The sequence below is a fragment of the Xyrauchen texanus genome, chromosome 44, assembly GCF_025860055.1.
Source record: "Xyrauchen texanus isolate HMW12.3.18 chromosome 44, RBS_HiC_50CHRs, whole genome shotgun sequence".
In the NCBI taxonomy this organism is placed as follows: domain Eukaryota; kingdom Metazoa; phylum Chordata; class Actinopteri; order Cypriniformes; family Catostomidae; genus Xyrauchen; species Xyrauchen texanus.
In genome coordinates, this window is record NC_068319.1 from 4,612,453 (window position 1) to 4,626,018 (window position 13,566).

Below are 13,566 nucleotides of genomic sequence, written 5' to 3' on the forward strand. Positions count from 1 at the left end.
ATGGTCATATGTTTGGTCACTTCCTCAGAAATTCTTTCGAACTAATAAAGTTATATCCTATAAAATTATTCATAGATTTTATCCAGTTAAATACTTTTTAAAGAAATTTAGAAATGATATTGATACTTCCTGCTCTTTTTGTGAAGCCTCCTCTGAAACTGTTGATCATTTGTTTTGGGAATGTCTTTTTACTCGGTCTTTCTGGAACAATATTGATGCTCTGATTGTCCAAAAGGTTTTATGTAACTTTTCTTTATCATATAGACACATTCTTTTTGGATTTTATGTTAAAGACAAGAATCTAATTAATGCATGTTTTTGTATAAACCTTTTATATATTGGAAAGTTTCATATCCATAAATATGACACCTAGGGCAATTTTTTGGAGACACCAATTAACCTAGCCTGCATGTCTTTTGGATAGTGGGAGGAAGCCAGAGTACCCAGAGAGAACCCACGCAGACACAGGGAGAACATGCAAATTCCACACAGAATGGCCAGGGCAACCAGGGTTTGAACCCACGACCTTCTTGCTGTGAGGCAACAGTGCTAACCGCTGCACCACCGTGCCGCCCTGGGTAGCCAATATATTACAATTAATAAATACAATTTCAACTTCTGTTAACAAGAAAGCAATGAAAACATCCAGAATTAGTGCCATGTTTAATATTCTCTCTTAATATTTTTTTCTTTTGTGCCCTCTTCTTCTTCTTTTTTTTTTCTTTCTTCTCTTACGCTCTTTTCTTTTTAGACTATTGTTGAATATATTTAAATTTCTTTCACATTTCCTCTCTTAATGTATTCTGAACCATAATTTCCCTTTTGTTTTGAAAGATTGTTTATATTTCTTGTATGTATCGTCTTGTTCTGTTTGTTACTATTGCAATAAAAAAAAAATAAAAAAAAAATAGTATTCCATTTGAGTTTTGGCTGGCTACATACGCGACGCTGAGAAAGTGAAAAAGCAGACGTGGTAATTGAAATTGCTATTTAAATATGACAGGGCCAAAACTCGTAAGATATGGGAAACACAGTTTCAAACGGACTTTGCTTTTCCATTTGAAATCTGGCAGTCACTGTACGTTCGCTTAAACGAAAATGCAAACGGTAATGCGCGATTTGCAATTGCGTTTGGATTATGTCACATTTTATGCGTCCACAAATTGAAAACGCAATTGCAAATACAATTTGCAATTCCTTTTGAATAATGTCCGGAATATCATTCCATAGCTGAGTGTGGGAACGACAGTTTCTCTTCCACTGACAGCTAGTGGGGGACCTGATGGGGGGTGCGCGATGGTGGCTGTCACTTCAACATTACAGTGAATAGGGCACTCATAGTGTTTGTTGTTGCATAGGGGGAATCCCTCTAGTTTGGGGGGCCCCTCTCACTCACGGAGCACAGTACTGAGTGATAGCGCTGTCTCACTGTGGTGGTTTGTTTACAGTGGTTGATACTGTTTGACGAGGGCAGATAAACAACCTAAACGACCGTGTGGCCATCGGGGGCCCCCTTCAGCTGGGGGCCCTAGGCAACTGCCTACCTTGCCTACCCCATTGCGACGGCTCTGATTACAAACAGTGTTGGGGAGTAGCTAACTACATGTAGCGACGCTACTTACTTAACTACTTTTTTCAGTAGCTCAGCTGCTTTTAAAACAGAGTAGCTTTTCCAGTAGCAAACTACTTTTTCCAGCAAGTAGACGGTGTAGTGTATCCAAATCTGTTGGTCAGATTGTAACTAATAGCCTTCCTTTTTGCGTTGAAGCCAAACTTTTACCTGCAAAAAGTCCAACGATCTGGCAGAATATTCAAAAAGTTATTATTGCCTTTTGAGGGATTTTGTTTCTAAATATGTTTATTTTGCTTCTCATCATCTGTGCATTATTGGGAGCAGCGAGTGAATTATTATTATAAAATTTAGAAATATACAGTATATTTAATTAGAATAATTACTATCACACAGAACTATTTGATTTCTCAATTTCTTAGCATTTCATTAACTATTATTTTCATGTGAAATAAATTGGTAAAATAAATCATTTATGGCATGTATTATTATGCAACAATTTAGGATAACCATCCGTCCACTTTTTTTGGACCTGAACAAAGCGAACAAATATTTGTAGAGCAGCCTCTAATGTGACCTGTAAAGCTGGCTTTTGCTTGTCAATGGCAAAAAAAAGTCTGAAAATACAATGAGCATGAACCCAGGTGAGGGGAGAAACAAGCCCTGAGTCTTTATTTACATATTATTCACACTAAATATTATGTTACAAGAACAAAAAATGCCAGCCCAAGGAGAGTTTGTCATAACAATTGGATCTTTAGGGAAGTAGTGTGAAGTATAGTATATAAAATATTGTTTTTATTTTTTATGTTTGTTTTTATTTTAAGCTGTTGTATTTTATTTTATGGCCATTATTAACTGTATTTATGATACTATTCGTTAAATGTATTAAATTAATACATTAATTAATATATGTCATTAGTGTACGTTTTGTTATTAATATTATTGGTTTGATAGTAGCATTAAAAAAATATATTGCCTCATTAAGTAGCTTCAATATAGCTAGCTACTTTTTGATACTAACTTGTAGTGTAGCTAACTACTTTTTCAAAAGAGTAGCTTGAATGTAGCTTAACTACTTAAAATTAGGAGTAGCTTGTAAAACCTGCAGTTCAGCTATTGTTTTGTCTAACAGGAAGGGTGACCTGACTAACAGCTCCATCTTCCGGGCATTTTAAACACAAGTCCAAAACATTATTGCTTATTTAAATGCTCACATGGTCTCCTCGCGTGAATGAGCTAAAGTGCAAACATGGCGGCGGCGTGAGACCGTACACACCAGCACGGATGGAGGAGCATAAATGAAAACTTTCTTTGTCATAATCAGAGAGCAGTTTCTGGATGTCCTTTTTTAACGCCGCTTAGGAGGAGAAAAGTGCTGAGGGCAAAACACTAGACTGGACTGGGCCACCGCCTGAAAACAATAAGGGCTGAAATGAACGGGGTAGGTTACAACGCAATTTTGTCCGATGTATTCTCATGTTTGTTGGTAGAATTCTATTAGTCTACGTTATGAGACATTAGGCTTTTTATACTGCACTTATCCTCAACTATCCCCTTCAAAATACACGAACTCACACTTTTTGTTGTTGGTTCCTGTTTTATAAGTTGTACGAATCGACCTGCCGTTGAGTGTTTAGTCCGAGTGATGCACGATACAGTTGTTTTTACAGTGTATTATTACGTCATAAGGTAGACAAAGGAACAGTAGTGCTGCAGTGTGCAATACTCTACATTTTGTATTATTGTAAACCGCTTTGAGCGGAACAGTTTAAAGGCCCTGTCGTGTGGGCGTGTTCAACAAGGTTCAATAATAGTGTAAAGTTAAAAATGTTTCAACATAACGTGTAAATGTTGCCTAATTTAGCACCGATTGAAAATAAATAATTATGTCCATTTCAGCATTATTTAAAAAAAAGACTTTGTTTACATTATTTCTCATTGTTATTACTAGGGATGCACCACCCATATGAAAATGTGTGGCCAAAACAGACAAAAAAAAAAAAAAAAGGACTATGCCAATATTGTGGTTACCTTATTTTGTCATTCGATCACTGTTTTCCTTTGGAATTATGCTTTAAAAATGTACAAATAGGTACAAAAGCTTTTTCACTGTTCTAACAATGAAGAATTTCCATTGAACATTGGATCTGTTGAACACATGACAGGACCATTTATTTATTTAAGAGCCACAATCAATGAAATATTAGATATAGAGATATAAAGAAAAAAGAACTAAAGATGATAACATGATTGATATGAAAAAAGGTTATTTTGTACTTTTTAAAAACATTTTGCACTTCTGTTTTTGCAGATCAAAACAACAGAACTCAGATTTTACATGTATGTACAGTATTTGATAGAATATTACAAATGTATTCTATGCAAATGTTGGGCAATTCCACGTAAATGTCAACCACATTTTAAAAAAAGAAAAAAAGTTTTAACCAAATGGGGGAAAAAAATACCCCTTATAAATGTTGTATGTATGTGGTATAATGGATTAATCCGTCCAGAACGCTAGAGGACGCTAATTGCTCACACAGCACTGAATGATGTACTGAATGCAGAAACGCAGCCTTTCAAGGTTTAGTAATCACGTAAGGCCATATTGTGATTTCAGTCTTAATTCAATCAATAATGCAACATTAATGATATCATACCAATATCCCAGAAGTCAAAGTTTGCTGGTTTCAAAGTGTTTTTAATATTTTCCCTCATGTAGCCTATAGATAAGTGATGTTTTCACAACTGTCAAGTCCATTTATGGTGGGTTTTCCACATTAATGTGATAATGAGAGAGAATAAAAATGAATATTACATGTTCTTTTGAGTGCCAATCCATCTACATATTCTGGCTATTATTATTTCTTCTGGATTGTGCATTTGAATTAAATCAACCATCAGTTTTTCAAATCAGTGGTTTATGCTTATAACCGATAGACTGATGGTTTTAATTTGGTCAGTAATTGGCCGATCAATATCAGGAGCTGATACACCGGTGCATCTATTGTTATTACTGTAAGTGTTACCCTGATTCTATTTTGGCCAATACGATATCCAATAGTTATTTTCTTTGTTATGAATGATAAAAAAATATGATGGCCAATATTATATCTTTATTATTTTATTTTTATATACTATTATTTTTTTCTTAAGTAATCTGCCTACAGCTCAGTCTATGATGTTACATGCTTTAAGTGAAATCAAAGAATTTATATTTTATAATATCAAATATTTAGGTATCAAAATATGTTGAGTAGAATAAATGCATAAACGATCAGTTCATTTGAAACCTGGCATAGAAAGATTTTAGAGTCATATATCAGAAGCCATGATTTATCTGCTTCTAATGTTGATCTAATAGGGTCAAAACCAATAAATGGTGCAAGAATCCCTTATAGTGGCCCATTACCGGTATCATCACAATTAGCCCCTCATCAGTTAGCACTGAACATGTTGTCTCTCATCAGATTTTATTATTAGCAATGTACACTATGTGTGTGTGCTCCCGTTTATTGGTTTATTATTTACAGTGTTTATCTGTTATTTCTATTACATAATTTGTGAAACAGCATTTAGTTCCACTGTGTTGTTGTATGTGGCTGTAATATTGATAAACCAAAACTTGAGACCAGAACTTCATTCTTAAACCAAGAGATAGAGATGAATGTTGCTGTAGATAAAAAAAGAGAACAATTCTATGTCTCATCCACACAACTCAATTTTTTGCAGGACGTGATATATAACGGACACTCTGCATTTCACCACCTCTTAAAGCACAGCAGCTCAAAGTCACCACATCATGAATCAATCTCCGTCAAACTCATCCAAGATGGGAAAAATTCTCGATTATTCTGCATGCAGAATGAGCCACAGAAGCATGGAGATTGTAAGGGTGAAAAACTTGAATTATTATTTGTCTACTAATATACATGTCTACATATTCTTGTGTCTGTGGATAAGTCTAACATTTGATTCAAGTCATGTATTTCTATGTATCACAGCCAGGAGACCCAGTACTGTAAACGGTGAGTTCATCCTCCCAAAAATGGCTGTGAATGAAGAGCTGCACAGAGCAGAGGAGCAGACACGGCAGCTGCACTGTACAGCATCATACATGCACTCCAGCGGTGACATCACTTCCCCCGGTCAGAGGAAACGAACCTGTCGCAAAGTTAAAGTAAAGAAATCCATGCAGAGAATGTAAGTCAACAATGGCAAATTACTGCTCAGTACTACTCACTTTATCTCAATGATACCTTTGTTATTGGACTCTTTTGCTCGCTGTATAATTGTATAATAGCTGATCGCGCATTTCTCTACATTGGCTTTTGTGTAATGCTACATCCCAGATGCTAGGTGCCAGTATAATTCCTAGATGACAGCCAGAAAAATGTGGGATTTTTTTGACTATAAAGAATCCTCTATATGTAAATATTCACCAAATTAAGCTTTTTCCATAACCGATAGTTCCAAAAAGCACATAATCGGTAAAACCGATATATCGGCGAACCGCTAATTGACAGTATACTTTATTAGTAAATTATGGGTAAATTGTTGTTTGTTTGTTTTTGAGGGAGGTTGCATTCACAAAACACTTAAAATTGTGAGTGTAAATATTTACTGTATTAAAGAACATTTTTTGCTCTGAAATTGTGTGATTGCTCATAGCGTTTTTTTTCCTGCAGTGATGAAACCAAGAATCCACAAAATCGGAAGGTTACGGATTATTATCCCATCAGGAGAAGCTCGAGAAAAAGCAAAAGTGAACTGGAGGTAAAGTTTAGATTCATGTTAGATGAAGTTATAACATTGGTGTGTTTGTCTCATACATGCCTGTTTTATATCAACAGTATGAAGAGAAGAGGCACCTAGATATGTTGATTACGAATGGCATTGAGAATGGAATGATGGTAATTTCTCACATGTTTAATACGTGTTGTATTTGAACTGAACTGGAATGATACAAAGATACCTTTACTATCATTCTTAACAGGTCAGGTACATTGAAGGAAAAGGCCGGGGAGTTTTTGCCACCCAGAGGTTTCAGAAAGGGCAGTATGTAGTGGAGTACCACGGAGATCTGCTACAGATCACTGACGCTAAAAAAAGAGAGGCTTTATACGCACAAGACCCAACCACTGGCTGCTACATGTATTACTTCCAGTATCTCAGCAAAACATATTGGTAGGTTTGGGGACCACACCCTCTTTCCATTTAATAATTGAAAGGAAATTGGCAAAATAAAAGCAAAGGAAATTGAAGCTTGCTGTCTTAATGTCAACATGAATTGCTGTTCACAACCCATTTTACTTCATTAGTCTGATGTACAGTGGCAAGAAAAAGTATGTGAAACCTTTGGAATTATCTAGTTTTAGTATAGACAATTTTAATGTGCTTAAGCTAACAAGGAAAAACAATTATAATCTTTCATGCCTTTATTGAACACTTTAAACCAAAAATCTCCACGTCAAAAAAACGCCATTATAATATATTAATGTTAGTTTCCACTTTCAATTAGTAATTTTTTTTTTTAAAAAAACATCAGTCCTGAGGTATCATAAGTACCAAATATTCATTTACTTTCAGGATTTTAACCCTTTAAATGCCAGTTTGTTTATATAATGCCACTGTTGAAAATAAATTATTTTCCATAAAATTAATGCTAAGGGGAAACACAGTCTGGGATACAGACTGTGTGCAGTGTCAGATTAAAAAAAAAAAAAAAAAACTCACACTCGTGGGGCGAGTTTTGATGCTGGCTACCATCCCTGGAATAGCTAGTTTGAATCCAGCATGTGCTGAGTGACTCCAGCCAGGTCTCCTAAGCAACTAAATTGGCCCAGTTGCAAGGGAGGGGAGAGTAACATGGGGTAACCTCTTTGTGGTCATGATGAGTGGTTCTCGCTCTCAATGGGGTGTGTAGTAAGTTGAGCGTGGAACGCGGAGAGTAGCATGAGCCTCCACATGCTGTGAGTCTCTGCGGTGTCATGCACAACAACTCACGTGATAAGATGTGCGGATTGACGATCTCAGAAGCGGAGGCAACTGAGACTTTTCCTCCGCCACCCGGATTGAGGTGAGTAACCATGCCACCACGAGGACCTACTAAGTTACGGGAATTGGGCATTCCAAATTGGGAGAAAAGGGGATAAAAATAAAACCTCACACTCAGGACCTTAGAGAACAAAATGTCCACGTCAAAAAACTGCCATAAAAATATTATATATTAATATTATTTTTTAACCAACATCAGTCCTGAACATTGTGGAGTGTCAAAGTGATCTTTGGCAAACTTTAGGCACGTAGCAATGTTTTTGTTGGAAAGCAGCAGCTTCCTTTGTGGTGTCCTGCCAGTGCACACCATGCCGGTTTAATGTTTTCCATATAGTGGACTTAAGAACAGAGATGTTAACCAGTTACCAAGATTCCTTCAATTCTTTATCTGTCACTCTAGGATTTTTTTATTTATTTTTAATTTTTTTTACCTCATTGAGCATTCTGTGCGGTGTGCCCTTTGAGTCATCTTGGCTGGACGGCCACTTCTAGGGACAGTAGCCACAGTACTAAAGCATCTCCATTTAAAGACAACTGTATCTCTAACTGGGGACAAATGAATAACTAAGCTCTTCGACATAACTTTACAACCCTTTCCAGCTTCATGCAAAGCAACAATTCATGATTGTAGATCTTCTGAGATCTCTTTTTTGCAAGGCATGGTCCACGTCAGCAGATGCTTCATGTGAATAGCAAACTCAAAATTTTTGAGTAATTTTTATAAGTTAAAGTAACTAAACCACAGAGCCAGTTCTGCTAATTCCTGACTGTAATTAGCTTTTGTTGACATGTTTTTGCTTGGCATTAGCCTAGGGGTTCACATCATTTTTCCAACCTACGCTGGGAAACAGCTAAACACATTTTAATGGAACATTCAATGTTGAGTCATGCAGAATAACACTAGAACATTTCATTCAAAAGCAAGCATTGTCTGAAATCTAATGCATAATACTTTTTGTGTGCACTTGTTTCTCAACAGTGTGGATGCTACAAATGAGTCTGATCGTTTGGGAAGGCTTATCAACCACAGTAAAAACGGCAACTGTCAAACCAAACTCCACGACATTAATGGAATACCTCACCTCATCCTCGTGGCCTCCAGAGATATTCAGGAAGGAGAGGAACTCCTTTACGACTACGGCGACCGAAGCAAAGCCTCGATAGAGGCTCACCCATGGCTAAAACAGTAATGTATTCAGAGGAGGGGGAAAAAACACCTTGTTTCTTAACTAGACAGTTTTTAATGTAATTATTGCCTTAGTAAACTGAGAATGTTTTGGAATAGTAAGTAAATTGGTATGTTACACAGTGACATACATGTCAAACACGTTAGATTGCGGTACATATTCGATGTGTCCTACTTTTAAGATATTTATCCTGCTCTATGACATGCTAGTTTCGGCACATTTCTTTTTGTATATTTTATATATTGTTAGATCAGTGCTTCCAAAGCATGCAGTTATAGTCCAACTTTCTGCATTTTTATAAAGAGTTTTCTTAATCTGATGTGTATGGTAGTTAGAGGCTTAGCAATAATTATTTATAATGCCCAAACAGTTATGTTTGAAGCAGAAAGCCGGTGATGCTTAAAGATACAACATTTTAAAAGGTTCAGAAAACTGGAACATGAAACCAAACTTTGATATAATTTGAAATGTTACCGCTGTTACAATGCTGAGTGTGTCACCTGAACAAAGCTGTACCTGTTATACAAAACTGAGCGTTGATGACCAAAAGCTCCAACTGAGAGTTTCAATCAATCTGTATGAGATAGTAGCTGCATTTGTTTAAATAAATGATTTTATGCAATCTTGTTCCTCTTGTGTATATATCCATTTTTATTTATTGCTCTTATTTGAAAAACGTTATTAATGCTTGGATATTTAGATATTTGCTTTTTGGTCCCACTCCATATTAGGCGTCTTTAACTACTATGTACTAACATTTTAAATACAGTTATAGTAACAAGTTTACATACACTTAGGTTGAAGTCATTAACACATTTTTTTAACCACTCCACAGATTTCTTATTAGCAAACTATAGTTTTGGAAAGTCATTTAGGACATCTTTGTGCATGACATGAGTTATTTTTCCAACAATTGTTTACAGACTGATTGTTTCACTTTTAATTGACTATATCACAATTTGAGTGGGTGAGAAGTTTACAGCAACTAAGTTAACTCTGCTTGGAAAATTATGTCAAGCCTTTAAGCAATTAGCTTCTGATAGGCTAATTGGAGGTGAACCTGTGGATGCATTTTAAGGCCTACCTTCAAACTCGGTGCCTCTTTGCTTTACATCATAGGAAAATCAAAAGAAATCAGCCAAGACCTCAGGAAAAAAAGTGGACTTCCACAAGTCTTGCTCATCTGTACAAACAATAGTACACAAGTATAAACACCATGGGACCATGCAGCCATCATACCACTCAGGAAGGAGATGCATTCTGTCTCCTAGAGATAAACGTAGTTTGGTGTGAAAAGTGCAAATCAATCCCAGAACAACAGCAAAGGACCTTGTGAAGATGCTGGAGGAAGCAGGTAGACAAGTATCTATATCCACAGTAAAACGAGTCCTATATCAACATAACCTGAAAGGCTGCTCAGCAAGGAAGAAGCCACTGCTCCAAAACCACCATAAAAAAGCCAGACAATAGTGTGCAAGTGCACATGTGGACAAAGATTTTACTTTTTGGAGAAATGTCCTCTGTTCTAATGAAACAAATATTTAACCATTTTGTCATAATGACCATCGTTATGTTTGGAGGGAAAAGGGTGAGGCTTGCAAGCGAAGAACACCATCCCAACCGTGAAGCATGGGGGTGTCAGCATCATGTTATGGGGGTGCTTTGCTGCAGGGGGGACTGGTGCACTTCACAAAATAAATGGCATCATGAGAAAGGAAAATTATGTGGATATGCTGAAGCAACATCCCAAGACATCAGCCAGGAAGTTGAAGCTCGGTCACAAATGGGTCTTCCAAATGGACAGTAGCCCCAAGCATACCTCCAAAGTTGTGGCAAAATGGCTCAAGGACAACAAAGTCACAGTATTGCAGTGGCCATCTCAATGCCCTGACCTCAATCCGATAGAAACTTTGTGGTCAGAACTGAAAACGCAGGTGTGAGCAAGTAGGCCTACAGACCTGAATCAATTGACCAGTTCTGTCTGGAGGAATGGGACAAAACTCCAGCAACTTATTGTGAGAAGCTTGTGGATGGCTACCCAAAACAATTGACCAAGTTAAACGATTTAAGGACAATGCTACTAAATACAAATAAAGTGTATGTAAACGTCTGACTCACTGGGTGTGATGAAAGGATTAAAAGCTAAAATAAATAATTCTCTCATTATTATTTGGACATTTCACATTCTTAAAATAAATTAGTGATCCTAACTGACCTAAAACAGGGAATGTTCTCTATGATTAAATTGTAGAAAACTCAGTTTAAATGTATTTGGCTAAGGTGTGTGTAAACTTCTGACTTCAAATGTACATACAGTGCAATTGTATTATTAATTGTGTAACTACATGTTATGCAAAATACTCACATGATTCACATTTGCTGCTGTTGAGGTAGGCGTAGGGTTTAGGGTTGGGTTAGAGGTAAGGTAAACAATGTAACTACAGATGTAATTATATGCAGGTACTTTAAATGTCCATTGTATCAAATGCTTAACTACATAGTAGTTCAAAACACTTCCAAGTGGTTCCTTGAATTGGTTTGCTCTGGAAGTTTATATTAATTATAATTTTTCTATTTGTTTATGAGTAAAATGAGGTATGTGGTTGGTAAACATTACTTTAAGATGATTGGACGTTTTGTTCTACAACATAATGTACACACAGTCATACCTCAAACAAGATTTTAAAGCTGCCGTGTTTTTAAAAAATGTAAGTTGCTAACAATTGTTAGATAAAGACTACAAATACCACAACATGTGAGTGAACGTGCCTGACCAAACGGAAAACAGTTGAAGTCCTTATTTAACAACATACATTTAACTGGCTCGAATATGAGAATTATTTTCGGGTTTTTGGACTCCAACCTGAACAGCTGCGGATGAGCGGGAAACCCGATGACGTCATAGCCACTAGGGCGGTCCATAAAAACGTAGCATGAGTTTCTACACGGAGCGTTTTTTAGGCGATGCACACGAAGGAAGGTTTGTTTTGGTGCTTTTATATGATTTACTTGGGGTTGTTTTTAATAGGTTAAAATGTGTTTATCAGTAGTATACATAAACCTATATACTTTAAATAAATTTGAGTTAAACACTAGATTGTAAGGCATCGTGTGTGTGCTCAAATTCAGTTTTTAAAAGGACTGTGGATTTCATTAGCTAGTTTGCTAATGGGCCCTTTTCACATGTGCGGAATGCGGAAGTCGTCATAGTTGGATAAATGGTGAATGGAAGACCACAGCAAATACATTTTTTAGGTCCATGATTTGTTTAAAGGCTGCCACAAAAACTAACTGTTTTGAGATGAAGCCAAAACCATTTTTATTCAGCTGCATTGTTTTCCATTGTAAGATGCTATACTTCATGTAACAATATTGTAAACAGAATTGTACTCATTCATTGCTGATTTGTCAATTGTTTTTATTTATCGAATAAATATAGAATATTTGTACGTTTTTAAAATGCATTAGTTTACACAGCAGTCAAAAGGGTGATTAAAATGCTGAAAAACTGATATGTTGACCAGTCACAGCACCTACAATATAAATGTTCTCTTTTTTTGTGATTGTGTCATTATGTTGATGGAAAGTAATCTTAAGGATATGATATGCATACATTTTTTAAGAGCTGAATTTTGCATGAACCATAATAGATTATTCTGAAATTATATTATGCTCTCTCCTTTTAGATGATGAGTGAGTGGTGTCCCGTGGCGAAGGTTTATGACCCTCTAAGAGCAGGCAGTATCGATGGCACAGATGTGGATCCCCACGACAAAGGCATCTGGAGGGCGATGCTGGCCCGCTACAAGCCTAACAAGGGTGTGACAGGTGACCCTCACCTGACCCTGTTTGTTGCACGCCTGAATCCGCAGACATCTGAGGAAAAGCTCCAGGAAGTCTTCTCAAAGTTTGGAGACATCCGCCGGGTTCGACTGGTCCGAGACATCATCACTGGTTACTCCAAATGCTACGGTTTCATTGAGTACAAGGAGGAACGTTCTGTGAACAGAGCATGGAGAGATGCCAACAAGCTGATTGTGGACCAGTATGAGCTCTTTGTGGACTTCGAGCAAGAACGTACACTGCAGGGCTGGATGCCACGCCGGCTAGGAGGGGGCCAAGGTGGCAAAAAGGAATCCGGTCAGCTGAGGTTTGGCGGCAGGGATAGACCCTTCCGCAAGCCCATCAATCTGACATCCATGATGCCCCCAAGCAGATCAGTGGATCGTTGGGAAGGAACCAGCATGAGAGATGAGAGGCAAAGAGACCAGGAACAAGATAGAGAACACGGACGATGGCGAGAAAGGAAAAATGACTGGGACAGAGGGAATGATCGGAATGAAAGAGGTCACTATAAAGAGAAAAGAGACTCTAAACGTCACCGGGAGCGAAGCAGAGAGAGAGATTCAAACAGAGATGACAAAAGGCGAAGAGACTTGCATACAGACAGAGAATAAAACTAGACACATTTATACCTTTTCTTTATACCATTATTTTCAGTATCTCTGTTCTCACTTTGTAAATTAAGCTTGAATGCAGTTCATACAAACATGAAAATTCTGGCATTTACTGACCCTTTACAGGGTTGAACAACAACAACAGGGTGAGTAAATAATGACAGAATTGTAATGTTCGGGTGAACTATCCTTTACATTTTAATTGAATTTGTATTAAGCACCAATACATTAATGTCAAATGAATAAAGTAAATGAAGACTCTCTATTGGGCATGTTGACATGTTTGAAATGA

General features: G+C 37.0%; 2 protein-coding genes across 4 annotated transcripts; both read left to right on the forward strand.

Annotated features, from left to right (window-relative positions):
- Positions 1-2,765: 2,765 nt before the first annotated feature.
- LOC127636889 (N-lysine methyltransferase KMT5A-A-like) lies at positions 2,766-9,431 on the forward strand. 2 transcript variants are annotated; one of them, XM_052117677.1, is made up of 7 exons: positions 2,766-3,014; positions 5,306-5,468; positions 5,578-5,776; positions 6,262-6,349; positions 6,427-6,486; positions 6,570-6,760; positions 8,610-9,431. In XM_052117677.1, exons 1-7 carry the CDS (start codon positions 3,006-3,008, stop codon positions 8,818-8,820), a joined length of 921 nt encoding a protein of 306 aa, XP_051973637.1. In that variant the 5' UTR covers positions 2,766-3,005; the 3' UTR covers positions 8,821-9,431. The 2 variants fall into 2 exon arrangements, with proteins under 2 accessions (XP_051973637.1, XP_051973638.1); XM_052117678.1 differs by having other exon boundaries at positions 5,306-5,462.
- A 2,332-nt stretch (positions 9,432-11,763) lies between these two features.
- On the forward strand, positions 11,764-13,544 carry snrnp35 (small nuclear ribonucleoprotein 35 (U11/U12)). Of its 2 annotated transcripts, none has more exons than XM_052117852.1 (2): positions 11,764-11,797; positions 12,504-13,544. In XM_052117852.1, the coding sequence occupies exon 2, from the start codon at positions 12,504-12,506 to the stop codon at positions 13,272-13,274; it is 771 nt and encodes a 256-aa protein (XP_051973812.1). In that variant the 5' UTR covers positions 11,764-11,797; the 3' UTR covers positions 13,275-13,544. The 2 variants fall into 2 exon arrangements, with proteins under 2 accessions (XP_051973812.1, XP_051973813.1); XM_052117853.1 differs by lacking the exon at positions 11,764-11,797 and adding an exon at positions 11,833-12,161.
- The last annotated feature ends 22 nt before the right edge of the window (positions 13,545-13,566 follow it).